At 36.9% G+C, this 18,688-nt stretch overlaps 2 protein-coding genes across 4 annotated transcripts in view; both read left to right on the plus strand.

Annotated features, from left to right (window-relative positions):
• The window catches only part of qsm (Zona pelucida superfamily protein qsm), a 50,788-nt gene that overhangs the window by 19,289 nt on the left and 12,811 nt on the right, over positions 1–18,688 (plus strand). The gene's annotated exons all lie outside the window — the stretch shown is intronic.
• LOC117994702 (uncharacterized) lies at positions 6,306–8,629 on the plus strand. Of its 3 annotated transcripts, XM_069508073.1 has the most exons (7): positions 6,306–6,391; positions 6,479–6,677; positions 6,775–6,957; positions 7,058–7,165; positions 7,618–7,677; positions 7,782–7,959; positions 8,132–8,629. In XM_069508073.1, exons 1-7 carry the CDS (start codon positions 6,387–6,389, stop codon positions 8,380–8,382), a joined length of 984 nt encoding a protein of 327 aa, XP_069364174.1. In that variant the 5' UTR covers positions 6,306–6,386; the 3' UTR covers positions 8,383–8,629. The 3 variants fall into 3 exon arrangements, with proteins under 3 accessions (XP_069364174.1, XP_069364175.1, XP_069364176.1); XM_069508074.1 differs by lacking the exon at positions 7,618–7,677; XM_069508075.1 differs by lacking the exon at positions 6,775–6,957.

Raw genomic sequence — 18,688 nt, forward strand, 5'->3', positions numbered from 1 at the left:
TACCTAAACACAATAAATTGTTGTACTACCTAAACACAATCCAATACCAATAACCATTTGCCTCATTTTGTAGTTTTAGTGATTTAGTATTTTTCAAACCCGCAATGTATAGCGTGCAAAACTCGGGTCAACGCCCCACCTACGTGGCAATGACTTCGAGTGTCCATACGGAACGTTTGTAGACCTCTAGCGTCAGTCAGATATTTTATCTGCAATATATCGTGCACTTTTACAAAATATAGGTTTTTTTGTATTTTTTTTTGTGGTACCATATCAGTAATCATCAGTACTCACCTGTTTCGTTTTAATCAGCGTTCTGGTTACACCCTGTATAAGTATAGATATAGATTTGTTGCTAGACTTGCTAGGAGTTAGTCAATCAAGTTAGTTACTCCACAGTCTACACCACTGTTGGTATATAAGCACTCTGTACATTAGCTATACCTCACGGCGAAACGTGCGTGGCTTCAAATTATTCTAATGGTAGGTACAGTTGTCAAAAAAAGATAACTAAAGGGATAAGGAGCAGTTTTCATAAATCAAGGCTACATTATCACTTCCCATCAGGTGTGATTTAGTCAAGCGTGTGCCTGTAAAAAATGAAAATATATAAAATACAAATAAATCATATTGCCTTTATTGCCTATACATACTTATTTTTTTAATTTTTATAGTGTTTAAAAGACGGTAGTATCTTAGACACATTTTTCAACAAAAATTATAAAACAAGTATATAGTTTTACTTGTTGTCAGGGGTTGTTGATAATGATAGAAATGATAACGGATATGTCCTTCGATAGCTCCTTTAATGATACTAATTGATAATTGATATGATAATGATATTGATGAGTGCGATTCGCGGCGCGGCCGGTGGTGCACTGTCTTTGTGAACTGCTAGGCGCCAGCACGAGGATTGCGTAAACTGCTGACGCCGCCTTGTTTTATAATAATTTTTATGATAGTGTTTTTACCTACACTTCAAGAAAATTCCTAAATAATTTTAAGTACATATAATTTTTGATATGTTTTAAAATTATTTAGAAACTATACTTGTTATTAAAATGATGATAGTTTTTTTTGCTAACGGTACTCATGAACGTCTGACCGCACGTCATGTTAACATGGCGTGGTGACGCGTGGCAGGAATGGTTCCACGAATTGCCACAAACTAACTAGCGACAGTTTGCTTTAAGCTACAATTAACTAAATGATTCTAAGCACAACCTAATTTTAGAGTATTCGCACCCTCTTCTTACTATTGTAATATGAAAAGGACAGAAGAAGTTTGACATTTCTAAATTTAATTTTTAGATGGTAAAACCCGTGATTTTAGCACGCACTCGTGAACCTTCTGTTTAAATTTGTATTGTGCACTAAAATTTAGAGTCTTTAAATGTGAAAGTCATGTTACGTTCCTTTTTTAGCATTGTTAAAAAGAAAAGGATGTAGATACTCTAAATTTAGTTTAGAGTAAGAAAAAGGAATCGGTGCCATTAACATACTAGAATAATGCCCGTAGATGGATTTATGTTTAAAAAAAATCCAAGGACCAAATTTCATATAAATCGGAATCGGATGGGTCTTTAAGAATCCCGTGGGAACTCTTTGATTTTCCGGGATAAAAAGTAGCCCATGTCCGCTCCCCGGACCTCTAACTCTGTACCCTCTTCCAGCAAATCAAATCAAATGGTTTATTCAAAATAGGTAATAATTTACACTTTTTGAAAGTCAGTTGTTGCATTTGTAAGATGATATTATAGTGGTGATAATAATTACGCGAAATTAAAAACTAAAGCTACGAGGGTTCCAAACGCGCTCAGGTCTGAGAAGAGCCCACAACAAACTCAGCCGGGTATTCACACTCAGCAGCGTAGGCACTATGCTAATTTCAATGCCCATGACAGAAATTTTAAATTTTCCGCCTTATTATACCTATTTCTGTTGATTACGATTCTTATCATTACAATACAAAAATGATCTGACAGACGCCACGGTCTCCATGACAACAGGCAAAGGTCTTATTCCCACAATAATCCATAATGTGACATGACAAAACGACCATTGTTCGACGAAAGAATGTCTTTTGTTTTGTATGAGAAGTTCATAATTTTTGTGTCAACCGTACTTTCTTTAGTTTCATGTAAAGAATGGTTTGAAACTAAGAAGCCTAGGGGAGCCAGAGCCATCCCGATCACGCATCTCTAATTTTTCGGAGTTTTTTTCTGCTTTTTCCTGCATGTTTAGCAGTGGGAGGGCGGGCGTTGCATTTCGTATGCTGTATGTTACACCATACAGATTCGACCTCTTTCAGCGGATTATAGCAAATTAAGCTTTTAGTTCATTGTAAACCATATTGTGTGTGCAACCTAATAAAAAAAGAAAATAAACTCAAGCGACGACGTCGATTTCATGAGAAAAAAGCTTATAAAAGAACAATAAGGTAACTTTGATCACTTATAGTGATAACTTTCATCCAATTAAGAACTAATTAGAGATTATATATCGCCGGTTACTATTAACCTGACGAGAAATAAGTGTGTGAAATGAAATACCTTACTTATTATTTAGAGATAACCTAGGTAATCTAGGGAGAATAGCTTCAAAACTTAATGAGAATCAATAGCTAGGTCCATAGCATTTCGCATTTATTACATAAGTATAAATGGCCGCCATTTTAGTGACGTCCGTACTAGACTGAAGTTTCGAGCTGATGGTATATTTTTATTTCGGCTGACGTCAAAACGACGTCGATGTTAATGAGACATGGTTCCAGCGCAATAGTAATTTGCGGGACTTATATAGATAACTAGCTTATGCTCGCAACTTCGTCCGCGTGGAAATTTCAAACCTCTATTTCACCTCCTTAGGGGTTGAATTTTCAAAAATCCTTTTAAGAGGATGCCTACGTCATAATAGCTATCTATCTGCATGCCAAATTTCAGCCCGATCCATCCAGTAGCTTAAGCTGTGCGTTGATAGATCAGTCAGTCAGTCACCTCTTCTTATATATTTAGATAATCTAGGATCTAGGGAGTATGAGTAGGTATATAGAATTTCTTATTCTATAGTCTACACTAAGTAATACTGGTAATACCCACTTTAAGTCGTGGGCTGAAAGTCGGGGCGCGTGGGATCTTAATGGTAAAAAGTAAAAAACTGCTAAATTGTAGTTAATTAACGTTAAATTAATTATAGTGGGGGATAAAATAAAAGCGCCATAAAGCCCTTTAGACAAGGCTTCGTGCAGACTATCGACTGTCAATATCAGTACCCTTATTATAAATGCGAAAGTGTGTTTGTTTGTTGGGTTTTCCTTCAATCACGTCGCAACAGTGCAACGGATTGACGTGATTTTTTGCATGGGAATAGTAAAGACTTTGAGAGTGACATAGACTACTTTTTATCCCGGAAAATCAAAGAGTTCACACAGGATTTTTACAAAACCTAATTCCACGCGGACGAAGTCGCGGGCATCGGCTAGTTTCCAATAATCCTGAAACATGTACTTCTTTATTTTTAACCAAAAGCCCAAATATCAATTTTCATGGACACAACTTGAAAAATGATGGATACAAACATTTTCATACCAATTTTCATCGCCTATAAAGAAGTAGAATACGGTATTTGACAACTAGTCAAATCAGTAACTTTTTACCAAACGTCAAAACGCGCCCTTTGTATGCGAGTTTCTATGCAATATTGAAATGTGACGTCACAATAATATGACGAGTTTTTTTAGTTTAATCGATAATTTAAAATGGTTATTACACTTAAAACTAACAACGGACGTGGATTTTACGAATTTAGGAAGACCCTCTATTTACTAATCTCTGACAATTAATTTATTTTTGATGTAGTCAAATACCCATTTTCCTAAAATTTTGAAATACCTACGTACTTCTTCATTGTTGAGGTACCGGGAAGGATACTGAGGTACCTACTGATGTGTGGATTATTCATAGTGACATTGAAATCTATGGTTATTAGTCCAAAGCACCAGGCATAATAAAATACAGTCGTTCGTGTGTAAGACGCCTTATGGGAGCCATTATGGTTAATTTTATTAAGGTTCTAAATATATTCTACAATGTTTTTTACATTTTATTGTAGATTGTTTAGATCTTATAGGTCTTAAATTTTAATCGACTCCAACAAGTAGATAGCCAGACTTTATTGGATCTTTTATTGACTTGGACATAAGGGAATCCGACTCCGACATTTTTAGGGTTCCGTGCCTTAAAAGGAAAAAAAGAACACTCATAGGATCACTAGCTTATATGTTTTTTAAATTTAGTTTTAAAAGTTCCGACGGGGCCAATTCTCTAGGCATTTTTCTAATTTTAAAATGTCTAACATTAGACTTAGAGAGATGTGTTATTCTGAAAACACACTTAAATGACAGGTCTAACCTAAAATGGAATTTGACAGCACTAAACTATTCAATTTAGATTTTAAAGAGCAAAAGTTATTCTGTTGCACGCACTAAATGTCTAAATTAAGAAACGTCAACCTAAAATTCTCTAAAATTACAAAGGACCTCTCGAGGTGCCCTCTAAATTTAAAGAGTCTGCTTAAATGGCAAAATGAACGTGTTTTGAAAGAAGTATTTTTATTTGAGTATAGAATTATTATTATTATTTTTAAAAGAATATTAGCCATATTAAATGACTAATATTTCCCTTTCCTCTCCAATTAAGCGTCAGGCTTGTGCTAGGAGTAGGTACGACAATAGTGCAACGGGCGGGATTTGAACCGTCGACCTTCCGGTTTTCAGTTCACTCCTATACCGGTTGAACTATTGAGGCTCAAATTTATTTAAGATAAAAAAAGTGTCAAATAAGTGTTTTATTGACGATTGACGATTTTAGCGGTGGTGGTAGTAGCTGCAAAAAAGCTTCTCTTAAATGCCCTTCTACTGGTGAAATAATCTTCAAAATCGGTTCAGCAGTTCCAGAAATTACTTCCTACAAACAAACAAACAAACTTTACGTCTTTATAATATTAAGTATAGATAGTATAGATAATATTCCCTACATTATTTCCATTTACGAGCCCTAGAAGTGCGTCGGTCGTGCGTGCTGTGGCGTTAATGAGCACGACAGTGTTTCCCAGAACTGACCTTTATACCTAAAAACTTTGTATACCTATGACTATGTAATATACCCATATCTACATACGAGTATTAACTCGCGTTTATTCACGGTTTCGCAAGTTGTTCTGTAAAACTATCTATCGCCCGCGATTTCCTCCGCGCGATCTAAATCAAAATCAATTTATTTGTTGAAATAGGATGTAAGGTGTTGGTACAATTTATGTCACACTATTTCATGCCTATATAAGGCGTTAAAATTTTGGGTGTAGCCAGAACGCTAGCAAAAACTTAGCGTTATTTGTTTTACTACCTAAACACAATCCAATACCAATAACCATTTGTCTCATTTTGTAATTTTAGTGATTTAGTATTTTTCAAACCCGCTATGTATAGCGTGCAAAACTCGGGTCAATGCCCCACCTACGACGCGGCATTGACTCCGAGTGGCCTACTTACGCAACGTTCGTTGACCTTTAGGATTCAGGATCAAACCGAGAGTCCCCTCACTCTAGTTCACTCTGCTACAATTCAAATTTACATACAAACAAACAGTTTGTAACGTCTGTACGTCGCGCCCCATTTCTTATTACATAATTATAAATGTACAGTTCATGGAAAACTGAAATTATGGCTTTTTACGATACCAATAACAGTTACATCGGTTCCCGTTAAAAATATATCTACTTATTCAATGATTCTATATTAGCTGTAAAAAACCGCTTAAGTGCGAGTCAGACTCCCACAAGAAGGGTTCCGTACCATCGTAAAAGAATTCACGAATACCGCCACTATTCAGGGCTATTCACTAAAATACCATCTCGATATCGAAGCTCACTCAAGTGAGATTACTCACTTCGAAAGCAAACTCATTTCACCTTGGTTTGGTATTCTGTAAACATCTGCTACGCACATGCGAAGTGAAGTGAGTTCGGAATGCGAACGTGATGCGAACTCGAACGCCTAGGGATGTGTTCTCTATGGTTAAGCGAATCGGTAAAATCTTTAAATCCGTCTTTTATCAAAATACGTACACATTTCTAATAAAATGTATGATTTATAGTTTTGGTATTAAGAAATGTACTCATAAAAAAATAAATCTCATTTTTTATCGTTTAGGATACCGAAATTACATTTAGGACCTACCGGTTTTTGCCGCAAGATGGCTGCGAATTAAAAAGTTTTAAGTTTGTTTACAAACCAAGTGACATTAGTGATCGAATTCGAAATTGTGGATTAAAAGTTGCTATTGTTTTGTGGATTTTAAAGGATTTGTTGAAGGAAAACTTTATAAAAAATGAAGTAAGTATTGTAATTTTGCTCTTTAGTTACAAGTTATGTTCAAATCTAACATAATATTAGTGTCTAACAAGAATTCCTTTCGTACAGCACCAGTGAAAGAGCGTCACATCCTTCTAGGGCTCAAATCGAGTCTCTTTTGGAGTTCCTTCAGAGAAACCCGAGCCTTGCAAAGGGTTTCTCTAAAGTGCCCAGTGCAAGGGTCGCGTCCCGAAGATCTTGGGAGGCACTGGCACTCCAACTTAACAACCTGGGAGGATGTGTGAAAACCTCAAAACAGTGGATCAAGGTTTTTTTCTTATTTTATATTATATTTACGTAGCAAAGTAGCAATTAATTAATTGGTTTTAAGTGCATACCTAATATGCTTATTAAAATTGTTTTAGTATTGGGCAGATAAAAAGAGCGCCGTGAAAAAAAAAAGCGCCCTTCGCTATCGTGCCCGAAACAAGACTGGTGTTGGGGCGGAGGTGGTGGAGTTGAATGACGTCGAGGAAACAATTTTGTCGCTTATGGGTGGAGAAAGCTTTGGTACTGGTGACAGGCACTTAGAAATTAACCCATTTGAAGTAGGTTTCATTTTATTACAAGACTTCTAATTTCGTAAACTATACGTATATATATATATATAGGTACTTAATTATTGTTGTATAATTATAACTTCTCCAGACATCTGCAAGCACAAGCCAAACAGTGGAGCAAGCTTCTGAAGAACTGAGCATCTCATTGTTGGGATCTCAATTATTGGAGATAGATGCTCCACTACCACAAACAGGAGTAAGTGAATAGTTACCTTGTAAAAAGTATAGAACTTCATTTAAAAAAACTGGTTGCGCTTAATGTGTTTTAACTTTTAATGCAGAGACCACATTAAGAAACGTTTCACCTTATGTTTTTCCTCAACTCTGTGACACTAAATAAAATTATATATCGTTGGTGTGATTAATTCTATTGTACACAATCTCTAATCTAAAATTATGGATCTAAATATATTGCTATCCCTTTCATAATGCTTCCTGTAATAAAGTTATTAAATAAATTAAATTTCGAATTATCAAAGTTTAGTAACAATGTACAATAGAATAGCCACAATATTGCATTAAAAATAGGTATTTAATTTCTTAATTAAAATATAAACATCTGTCAGTGACAAATAAAATAGTCAAATACTATATTATATGTTTATTCACATTTTATTGTTTTATTCACAGTATTTGGATTTGTTTTAGGACCATCAATTTCACAGAAGCACTCAGAGCACACTGTCCGATATAGTCATTTGTACCAGGGTAAGGCTAATTTGCTATTGATTTATGTTAACAACTAATAATATCTTATCAAATTGTTACATAAAAATATACACATCTGATATTATTATACCTATTTTTTTCAGAATCAGAGCACTGTAACTCCTTCCCCACCGCACACCCCACCAGCTGGAATTAGTGGACCACCGCCTTTGCCTACAACACCCTCGGGCTCGGGTGCTCATCCCTCACGGCGCACGCTTAATGCCCAACATTGGCTGTTGGGATCACCAGCACAGAACCAGCCACCTTCCCCGTTGACAAGTAATTTTAATTTACAAGATAACTAGCCAATGCAATAGATTTAGAGTACCTACCCAATAATAAAATTATTGTTAGTGTCAGTAAATATACATACAGATTTGAATTAGGATAGTTTGACTTTAACTTTTTAAATTCTACTTAATCTTATCTAAGTAAGTTTCTTTTGTTCTAGCGCCATCCAACCGTCACGGTCGCCAAAGACGCCAAACAGTGGCACCTCCAACTCAGCGGCTGTCTCAGTTCTCTAGAATGACAGAGAGATTTCTGGCAATTGAAGAACAGCGGATTGAGGTGGACCGCCGTAATTCGTTGCTGTTTGAAGCGATCGTCAATCATGCGCGCGAACGGGACACGGCTACATCTCAGGCATTGCAGGCCATCGGGGAGGGGTTAAAGCTACTGGCGGAAAATTTAAAAAAATAAAAGTTTAGGATAGTACCTACGTAAAGTTTGTAAGTTTGTTTGTATGAAGTAACCTCTGAAACTACTAAACCTATTTTGAAAATCTTTCGCCAGTAGAAAGCTACATTATTCCTGAGTGACATAGGCCATATTTTATTTTGAAAAAAATATGAGATCTTACGAAATTTTTTATAAGCTACCCGTGCGAAGCTGGGGCAGGTCACTAGTAAACAATATAGTTTTAAATCTATCATGTCACTTTTAAATCAAATTTTATTTATTTCATGTAAAATATCTAGTAGGTATCTCTTATAGTGTACCTTATTCTATTATAATAATAATATTTATTTTATTTCAGATGTTTCATCCATAATGACGTGTTAGTAACAGTAGACCTTATTAACTATGTTAGTAACTAAATTAGAGTACAATTATCATTATATTTAACTACATTAATATTAGTTAAGTTAGGTAAAATTGTAAATAGGTAATTAAGTAGATAAATAAAATAAAGTATTTTTGAATCATCAGATGCATCTACCACTGGTTCGGAATGCCTTTCTTATCGAGAAGAACCAGCAAGAAACTCGGCGGTTGCTCTTTTCAAAGATTTGATATACAATATTATGCCATGTATAAGAAAAGTATTTGCAGTCCTGCGCGTTGCTGCAGGTCAAATCCACGCTCTTTTATCATTTAGATAATCTTCAATTGTGTAATATGCTTTTTTCAGGAGCATACTTTTAATAGATTTTTTAAAATTGTGTAAAGGCAAGTGCAAAATAGTTTGCGGGGTTTTTTTATAAAAGGTTTATACCCATACACCCACAAATATATATTAGGTAGTTTAGTAGACATGTGTCCGCTATAGCTTAACTTAACTGAAAACTGCTGCCGTGCCTATAGCGTACCGTAGCGTTATTGTCGTAGCTAGCAACGGTTTTCAGTTATCATCTATGCCGAACCACCTGACAACGCAACACTGCCAACTGGCAACTGACAATGCATTGTTTGGTTTTTTGGTAACTAGAAACGCAATAATTATGCCTTCTCTTTCTTTCTTTCACTGAAAGCTGAGAAGGAGCGGTTATTGGCTACCGGCTTAGTAACTAAGAACTTGGTAAACCAAAGCCGACCTTATCTCTATTACGCTAAGGCTTAACTGTACAAGTACTTGTCCATTACACTTTGATCTGTCAATCTATATACAGTTAGCCTTAGAGTAATAGAGATAAGGTCCTCTTTGGTTTATCAATCTTCATGAAATGTTTTTGGTTAACTGGACTGTGGCAAACTATTCGTGCAGGCGTCCACTATAGTTTGACCTATGTCAATGATCAAATTAAACTTTACTGCTATGAACTTAAGGTTGTGATTACTTCACGATATTCATGAAAGTAAAATTGGTTTTATTTTAGTGAATATGCGCGCGCTAGCTATACAGACGGTATTGATACGGCAGCTAGCTTAGTTACTACTACAGAAACCGCTGCGCGTTGCGCATATTAAATTAGTTGAAACACAACTCTGATACCGATATTCGGCAACGGTTAACAATATCGGTATTGAAACTAAGTAACTGTTGATTAACCGTTGCCGTAAATAGCCAATAACGCCCATCTTTATAGTTTAGGGATAGTTTAGGTATAAGAAAAAGTAAAAATTAGAATTACATAATGCATGCATGCTTTTACGTGAGTACCTACTAAAATTAAAATATGTACAAAATCGTAGTTTTAGTGAACATAATAATATTATTTTTGAGAAAATAAATATCTTCAAACCGAAAATAATATTTGGTAAACAAGTCTTTCAATTAAACTAAATGACGTGCAGTATAAGGCGTTAAGGTGACGCAGGACGCTCGACCGAAATTGGCAGCGCACGTGGGTAACATGTTTGCTTTTCACTTAACATTGTATGAGAAAGTTGAGAGGCACGATGATTTTCACTGAAATCAAGCGCGCAAAAAGGGTTTAGGAAAAGTATTTTTGAGAGAAAACTGCTGAATTTTTGTTTGAAATTTTCTATTAACTCTTCGGATAGTCGGTAATTACCACCAACAACAAATACACCAAACAAATATTGATTTTTTACCTTAGAATCTAAATTTTTATTTTATTTTATATTTGACCTCTGTAATAATATGGGTAGGTACAATTTGCCTGAAATAAATAACATTATTATCATTATTATTATTATTAAATTCAGGGTTTTATGAATTCAACTCTCAGGCTTGCAGCTTTCCTCACGATATTTTTTCTTCACAAATAAGCCTCCGACCTCATTTGATATTGGTTGATTGTACATTTCTGCTTTACTGAGTGACATTAAAATATTTTTTCTTAGAAAACCTTCAGTGAATTAAAAATAAACGTCAAATGAGCTCGGTGGCTATCATTTTATTGTGTAAATAAAGCTAGTTAAAATGTAAAGCCGACAAGATTTACATATATGCCTTTCTTGCTTTCTCCGCTACGACCATACGCGCAACCACAGCGCAACTGTCGATGCAATGGCAGATTAATGACCATATTCAGCGATTTGCAATACAAATTGTTGCGAACAGGAGTTTTTTTTTTTTTTTTTTATATAACAGTATTAGCCAAATTGCTGACTACCATTCCCCATTCCCCTCCAATTAAGCGTAAAGCTTGTGCTAGGACTAGGTACGACAATAGTGCAACGGGTGGGATTTGAACCGGCGACCTTTCGGTTTTCAGTCCGCTCCTATAACCGTTGAGCTATCGAGGCTCTCATTAGTTTTCATTCATTAGTAAATAACTTGTACGACTTAAAAATCTTCGGCATTTTGACGGGCAGTTTTCATGGGAATTTACGTATGTTAGAATTACTGAAATCCAGAGCTGTGAAATTTGGCATCGATTCTGTTGCCTTTCTATAAACTAAATTTAGAGTATCTGCATCTTTTTTTTAAACTTGCTAAAAAGTTACGGAACAAATCAAATAAAATCAAATGGTTTATTCAAAATTGGTAATAAATTACACTTTTTGATAGTCGGTTGTTGTATTTGCAAGATGATATAGTTTTGATAATTGAACTTAAAACTAAACCTACGAGGGTTCCAAACGCGCCCAGGTCTGAAAAGAGCCCACAACAAATTCAGCCGGATATTGTTTTTATTATCACCACTTTACAAAATCACTTAAACTTATTAGAACTATCACAAAGCTGTTAAGCAACTCATTCCCAGGGTTTCTTATCATTTAAATAATCCTTTACATTGTAATAGGATTTTTCAATAAGTTTACATTTTATGAAAAAGGAATTATACATTTAAAAACTGCACGCTACAAAAAACAATAGGCTCTCGACTGGCAGCTAAAATCAATCAAAATCACATATGCGAATACTTGTGTTCAGAATTAGCACCAATAATGGGTACACAATTTCTAAACTAACTTAATCTAGTGCTATCCTTTTCCACAAGAAACATTATTAAAGGGATAGCAATAGATTTAGACGTGTCATTTTAGATTAGTTTAGAGATTGTGCACAACGGAATTAGCCCTATTACTTAGGTATTAACTTATTTCGAGCTTTGACCAATTGTCCTCTTGAAAAGAAAGAAAAGCCAATTTTTTTATTCTGTCTCTGGAAGAGTGCAATAAATGTGTTGTCAGTTGAAATCGCTAGAACAGCTTAGCATACCTAGATGGTATCGGTATTCGATTCCTGGAATTCAAAGTTTGCATGCGACACCAATGATATGAAGATGCAAAGACTTACCTGGATAATACCTATAAAATACCAAAAAGGGATACCTGGAAGAAAAAGGGGCAGGCCCTTGCCCGCGTTTGTGATGACCTCTGCAAAATTACTGTTAGATATAGAACCTAATAAGCAATAATATATTATTAAAAAAAAAAAAAAACTTAGAGGTAGGCTTATTTATTTATTTATTTATTTATAGACATCATAATCTATAGGTATATTATCACTACTCATATAAATGCGAAAATGTGTTTGTTTGTTGGTTTGTTGGTTTGTCTTTCAATCACGTCGCAACGGAGCAACGGATCAACGTAATTTTTACATGGGTATAGTTTAAGACCTGGAGAGTGACATAAGCATACTTTTTATCCCGGAAAACCAAAGAGTTCTCACGGAATTTTAAAAACCTAATTTCACGCGTATAAAGCCGCCGGGCATCAGCTAGTATATTATATGTATATGTATAAAATAGAAAGAAAAAGCTAACTGACTGACTGATCTATAAGCGCACAACTCAAACTGCTGGCACTACTGAAAGGCATACAGATGCCAGATAGCTATTATGACGTAAACATCCACTAAGAAATGATTTTTGACAATGGGCTAGTTAGTATTAAGAATTTCTTAACAAAAAATATAAAAACTATTTTTGGGCGGACCCGGGAATCGAACCCATGGCCTTGCTATCCGCAGTCGAATATGCGAACCACTAGACCAACGAGAGAGAGGTAAAGTTCGCGACTGGTTGAGATGGCAATCGTGGTAATAGGCGACGCCCTGTACACCCGCACGTCACCCCCGCTCGCCCGCACTGAGTTAGTGCGGGGGCTGTACGAGTGTGCGGGTACGTGTGTGTTCCTTTTCCGATTGCCATTTTTTCACCTGTCGCGTACTATAATATATCTTCGGATTAGAATATCAATAGAGTAATGTTCAAGTTATTTATAAAATACCCCTTTCATTAGCGCTAAGGTTTTGAATCGATGGAGTTGATAACATAGCTAGTCGCCAGCCGTTGTTTGTTCGCCTGTCACACCTTATCTACTAAACTCGTGCCTTCGGAATTTGCCTTTGTGTAGAACGTCATAACTCAAAAAAGTCATAAACCTCAATAGCACAATGGCGTAAGGTCGGATTGGGATCATAAGGTTGCAAGTTTCAATCTTATCTACTGGATTTTATTTTATTTACTTAAGTACCTTTTTTTATTTAGACACAAGTTAGCCCTGGACTGTAATCTCACCTGGTGGTAAGTGATGGATGCAAACTAAGATGGATGCGGGGGCTAACCAGCATGCTGATTCGCTAAATCAGTGTCCAACAATGAATGATATCCACCGAACTCATTTGACATTGATTGGATCCACATTACTGCTTCGGAAGGTGCCATTGTGGAGTCTCATAAAAATTCGAAGTCTAGACGATTCGCGCAGCTGAAGCTAATTGGCACCGGCACCAAAAAATATTATTATGGAACTATATCAACTCTTGTATACATATAATATATTCGGTAATAAATTAAATTATTTTTAAATTTTTAGTGTTTGTGTATCGAAGTCGGTTTTTATTTTTTTTGTAAAAAAAATTACGGGATATATTTCGGAGAGTGTGCCGAAGAACTCTTCAACCTGGTTCCTCCTTCACCTTTCCACTGTCGTACCGCAAGGCATCGCCAAGGTCTGCACCCGTACGTAGTGGAAATTTCCCGGATACGTACGAAGCGATTTGCCTCCTCATTTCTAATTCGAATCGCCGAGATTTGGAACACCCTTCCAGCATCAGTTTTCCCACCGAATTATAATATGGGTACCTTCAAGACAAGAGTGAATAGGCATCTTCTAGGCAAGCGCGCTCCATCTTACGCTGCATCATCACTTGCCACCCAGCTCTGATTGCAGACAAGCGCTAGTCTAGAAATTAAAAAATAAAAGTTTTGGACAGCCCTGTGTTAGAATGTAGATAAGCTTCAAACAATAAAACACACATAATAGGCCTTCCAAACGCCCAGTGTGTATAAATCCCGAAGCACAGTTAAATGCTAGATTTATATTGCTTTCACCGAATGACCATACGCGCAAATCGCTGATGGCAGATTTGCGATACAAATAAACTTTGTTATTGGCTTTTGTCTGTATATTCAGTGATATAACGAATATTTACGGAGCCGTAAAGCGAGTTTAAAAAAAAATAGGGTCTAAAAAAATGGGATAAAAATGAACTAGAACCCGTAAAGTTAGTTTAAAAAAAATGGGTATTTGCCTATCATGACCAACCCATCGCGGCTCACTGCAGATCACGGGTATCCTATCAGAGTGAGAGGGGTTTGGCCATAGTCTACCACCGCGCTGGCCAAGTGCGGATTGGTAGACTTCACACACCTTTGAGAACATTATGGAGAACTCTCAGGCATGCAGGTTTCCTCACGATGTTTTCCTTCACCTCTCCTCCACAAGGCGAACGTCCCAACCACTAGGCTATCACAGCTTCTATTGCCTATATCAAAAATAAATTATTTCTCAGTGATTATTAAATATAGGATCTTCCATAAAAAGTAAAATCCACGCCCTTTGTTAGTTTTAAGTGTAATAACCATTTTAATTATCGATTAAACTAGAAAAGTGATTATGATGTGACATCACATTTAAGTATTTCATAGAATCTCGCATCGCATAGGTAACTAAGCGTGCATTTTGACGTTTGATAAAAAGTCACTGATTTGACTAGTAAAATGACGTTTTTTGTAGGAACCTATACGTCTTACTTTATTTTTTGCATTATGGCGCTTTGCCCCTTAATAGATTTTTAAAGGTGGGAGCCTCAACTTGCCGAGATGTTTAGACATTATAATAACACTGGAACCATGTCTCATTATAATCGAAATGACGTCATTTTGACGTCAGCCGAAATAAAAATATACCATCAGCTCAAAACTTCAGTCTATTGCTGACGTAACTAAAGTGGCGGCGCATTAGCAATTTGCGGGACTTATAACACCTTATATACATATTATACTAGCAGTTGCCCGCGACTTCGTCCGCGTAAAATTTCTGGTTTCTCATAAGATCTGAAATTTTACCGCTGCAAAAGGCCTCACTTACCTACTCACTCAGTCTCACCTTAAGACACGGAACCCAGAATACCTAAATGCCAATTTTCATATCTCTAACTTCAAAAACGTAGGATTTTCATATGACTTTTCAACCCCAATTTCACCCCCTTAGGGGAAGAATTTAGTTAGATCCTTTCTTATCTGATATCTACACCCTAGAAAGAACCTACGTTTCACAAGTAAAAATAACAATAGTTAAAACTTTTCTATAAAAACTTTACCCCCCTATTTTACCGCCCTTAAAGGAGGATTTTCCCAAATTGAATTATACAGATTTTTATTATTTGAAGCTAATAATCTAAATGTCGATTTTCACGTCTCAAACTTCAAAAACATAGGACTTTCATACAACCTTCGACCCCCCCCTTTCGCGCCCTTAGGGGGGGAATTTTTCAAAACCGTTTCTGAACTGACATCTACGTCCTAGAAAGAACCTACCTTCCAAATTTCAAGTTTGTAGGCTTTATAGTTCCTGAGATTTCGTGATTAGTCAGTCAGTCAGTGAGTGAGTGGTATTTCTCTTTTATATATTTAGATTTCGATGGGTAAAAATGAGTCCATTTGGTTCCGCAGTTGGCATGGTCAATCATCGAACCCTGTATACTTGGTATTCAGAGCTAGGAGCGCGCCAGTGCGCAAGATGGCTAGATTACGTGGAACAATCTGCCGCCTCTGACCATATGTAAATTAATTACCAACTCCACTACATTCAGTGATTATCAAGGAGATAGTGCGATTCGCTCCATGCATACCACAGAGAATTCAACCTCAAGAGTACGCATATATAGTACGAGACCGAAAATAATGTACATCGGCCTTTCAAATGACATTTCGGCTTTGTAGAGCATTGTCTCTGTCACGGTATCTAAAAATATAAAAGGAAAAGGTGACTGATTGACTGACTGACTGATCTATCAACGCACAGCTCAAACTACTGGACGGATCGGGCTGAAATTTGGCATGCAGATTTTTTTTTTTTTATTAGTCCACAAAACTGACTACAATTATTGTATGATAACAAGTTAATAGAAATACAGAAATATTAGTTGTTAATTGTGTATAACTACAGCGCAACAAACACACTTATCAAAACAAACTAAACAAGAACAAAACTTGTACAAATAGCTTCTAACAAACAAAAAGAAAAAAGGTTAACTTACAACTAACAATTCACAGATTTCCTAACTTACTAACTTATCAAGGTAGGTACTTAATTTATTACAATTTACTAACTTATCAAGGTACTTAATTTATTTTTTATTGTGGGTACTGTCACAGAAGATATCTATAACATCTCTATGACAATTTGCAAGGAATTGCATTCTATATAGCGGACTATGATGTCCGAGATTGGTCTTATGGTCAGATGGCTATTATGACGTAGGCATCCGCTAAGAAAGGATTTTTGAAAATTCTACCCCTAAGGGGGTGAAAAAGGGGTTTGAAATTTGTGTAGTAGTTTGTGTAGTCTGCGTTGATAGATCAGTCAGTCAGTCAGTCACCTTTTCCTTTTATATATTTAAGATTAACTTTTTGCAACATTTACTTAATGCAACTTTTCCAAAAGCTTTTTTTTCATAAGTTTCGCTTAAAGAAAGCAATTGTGCTTTCTAATTGCCACATTAAGTCCTCATTAAGCTCAGGTCCAGGTAGTGGGTTCTGTGCCCGTTCCGCTCCGCCACCCACTCCGTGTGAACGCGCCTTTATTTGGGGAAGCCATTGGTACTTATTCTGAGCACACCTAAATTTTAGAGTATTCGCATCCTCTTCTTCCAAATGTAATATGAAAAGGACAGGCACTATTTGACAGTTTAAAATTTAATGTAAAGCTGTCAAACCTCGTGACTTTAGCTGCCAGTTGCGAGCCTATATCCGTCCTTTTTTAGCTATATTAAAAAGAAAAAGATGCAGATACTCTTTAAAGACAACAGAATCGGCGCCATTATTATTTCTACGATTATGTCCTCGTGGATTAAGGCTTTAAAAATCTCGTCGGAACTCTTTGATTTTCCGGGATAAAACTAGCCTATGGCACCGGGATAAATACTGGATGGCAATCGGGGTATGAGGCGGGGGGACGCCCCGCACACCCGCACGTCCCCCGCGCTCGCCCGCGCTCGCCCGCACCAGGTAAGCGCGGGGGCTGTGCGGGGGATACCCTCTCCGATTGCCATCTCGACTTCTCGCGAACTCTTCAGGTCTTTAAATACATGCAAAAAGTCCCGTTGATGCGTTACGACGTGATTGGAGGACAAACCAACAATACTAGCATCCTTTCGCATTTATAATATCACAAGGATCATTATGAACCTATCGCGAGCTCACTACTGAGCACGGGTGTCCTCTCAGAATGAGAGGTTAGGTCCAGGTAGCGGGTTCGATGCCCGTTCCGCGCCGCTGCCCGCTCCGTGTGAACGCGCCTTTATTTGGGGAAGCCATTGTTATTCCTCTGTTATATGTGTAACGTGTAATTTTTATAATTACAGACCATGGGCGACTGAGATATGGTACCTTACAGATATTTTGTTTTCTTACTTTTTACACCTTTTCGCTATGGATTGCGATTTTAGGACTTTTTGTTATTTTTGTAAGCGAAACGAAGGGATTTATATTGCGTACCACTCATTTTGAGAGGGGGCCTGTTCTCAGTAGTGAGCCGGCGGCGTTGGGTTAATAATAACGGTGATGTTAGTGATAATAACCGGGATCGTCGGCTTAACGTGCTCTCGTACTTAGGCATTTTGTATTCGGACCCTTCAAAGTCGGTTCCCGACGTTAGTCAACGTTGCATATGCAACGCTAAGTATTGTCTCATAATATTTGTCTGTTACCTTTTCGTGGCACAAACCAATTTTGACGACATTTGCCACAGAGACAGCTTGCATCAAAGAATTCTTACAGGAAACCTACCTTATTCACCCTGATGAAGCTGCGGGATATCAGCAAGTACTTTATAAACGTGCCTTCAAATTAGCCGCTAGGTGCCGCATGGAGGTAGCGTGTCTGCAGCGCTGCGGCTGCACTGCTTTATAAATCCATATAATTTCGATCGATGAACGCAGCCACAGCTGCAGTCGCGCGTTATCTAAATATATATGAAGTCGGTTAAAAAGGAAAAGGTGACTGACTGATGACTGACTGATCTATCAACGCACAGCTAAAACTATTGTACGGATCGTGCTGAAAGGCATGCAGATAGCTATTATGACGTAGACATCCTCTAAGAAACGATTTTTCAAAATTCAACCCCTAAGGGGGTGAAATAGGGGTTTGAAATTTGTGTGGTCCACGCGGACGAAGTCGCGAGCATAAGCTAATTATTTCATATGGATACAAAGATTTTGAAGAATTTTGAACGCGGAACGCAGAACTCCGAAATTAGAACGACAGCCCGGTGGTTGTGAAATCGCGGCAGGGTACAATAGAATTGGTGTCACTGCCCACATCAGATGATGTAATTATTATGCGTCATGAGCATTATG

The sequence above is a fragment of the Maniola hyperantus genome, chromosome 27, assembly GCF_902806685.2.
Source record: "Maniola hyperantus chromosome 27, iAphHyp1.2, whole genome shotgun sequence".
In the NCBI taxonomy this organism is placed as follows: Eukaryota; Metazoa; Arthropoda; class Insecta; order Lepidoptera; family Nymphalidae; genus Maniola; species Maniola hyperantus.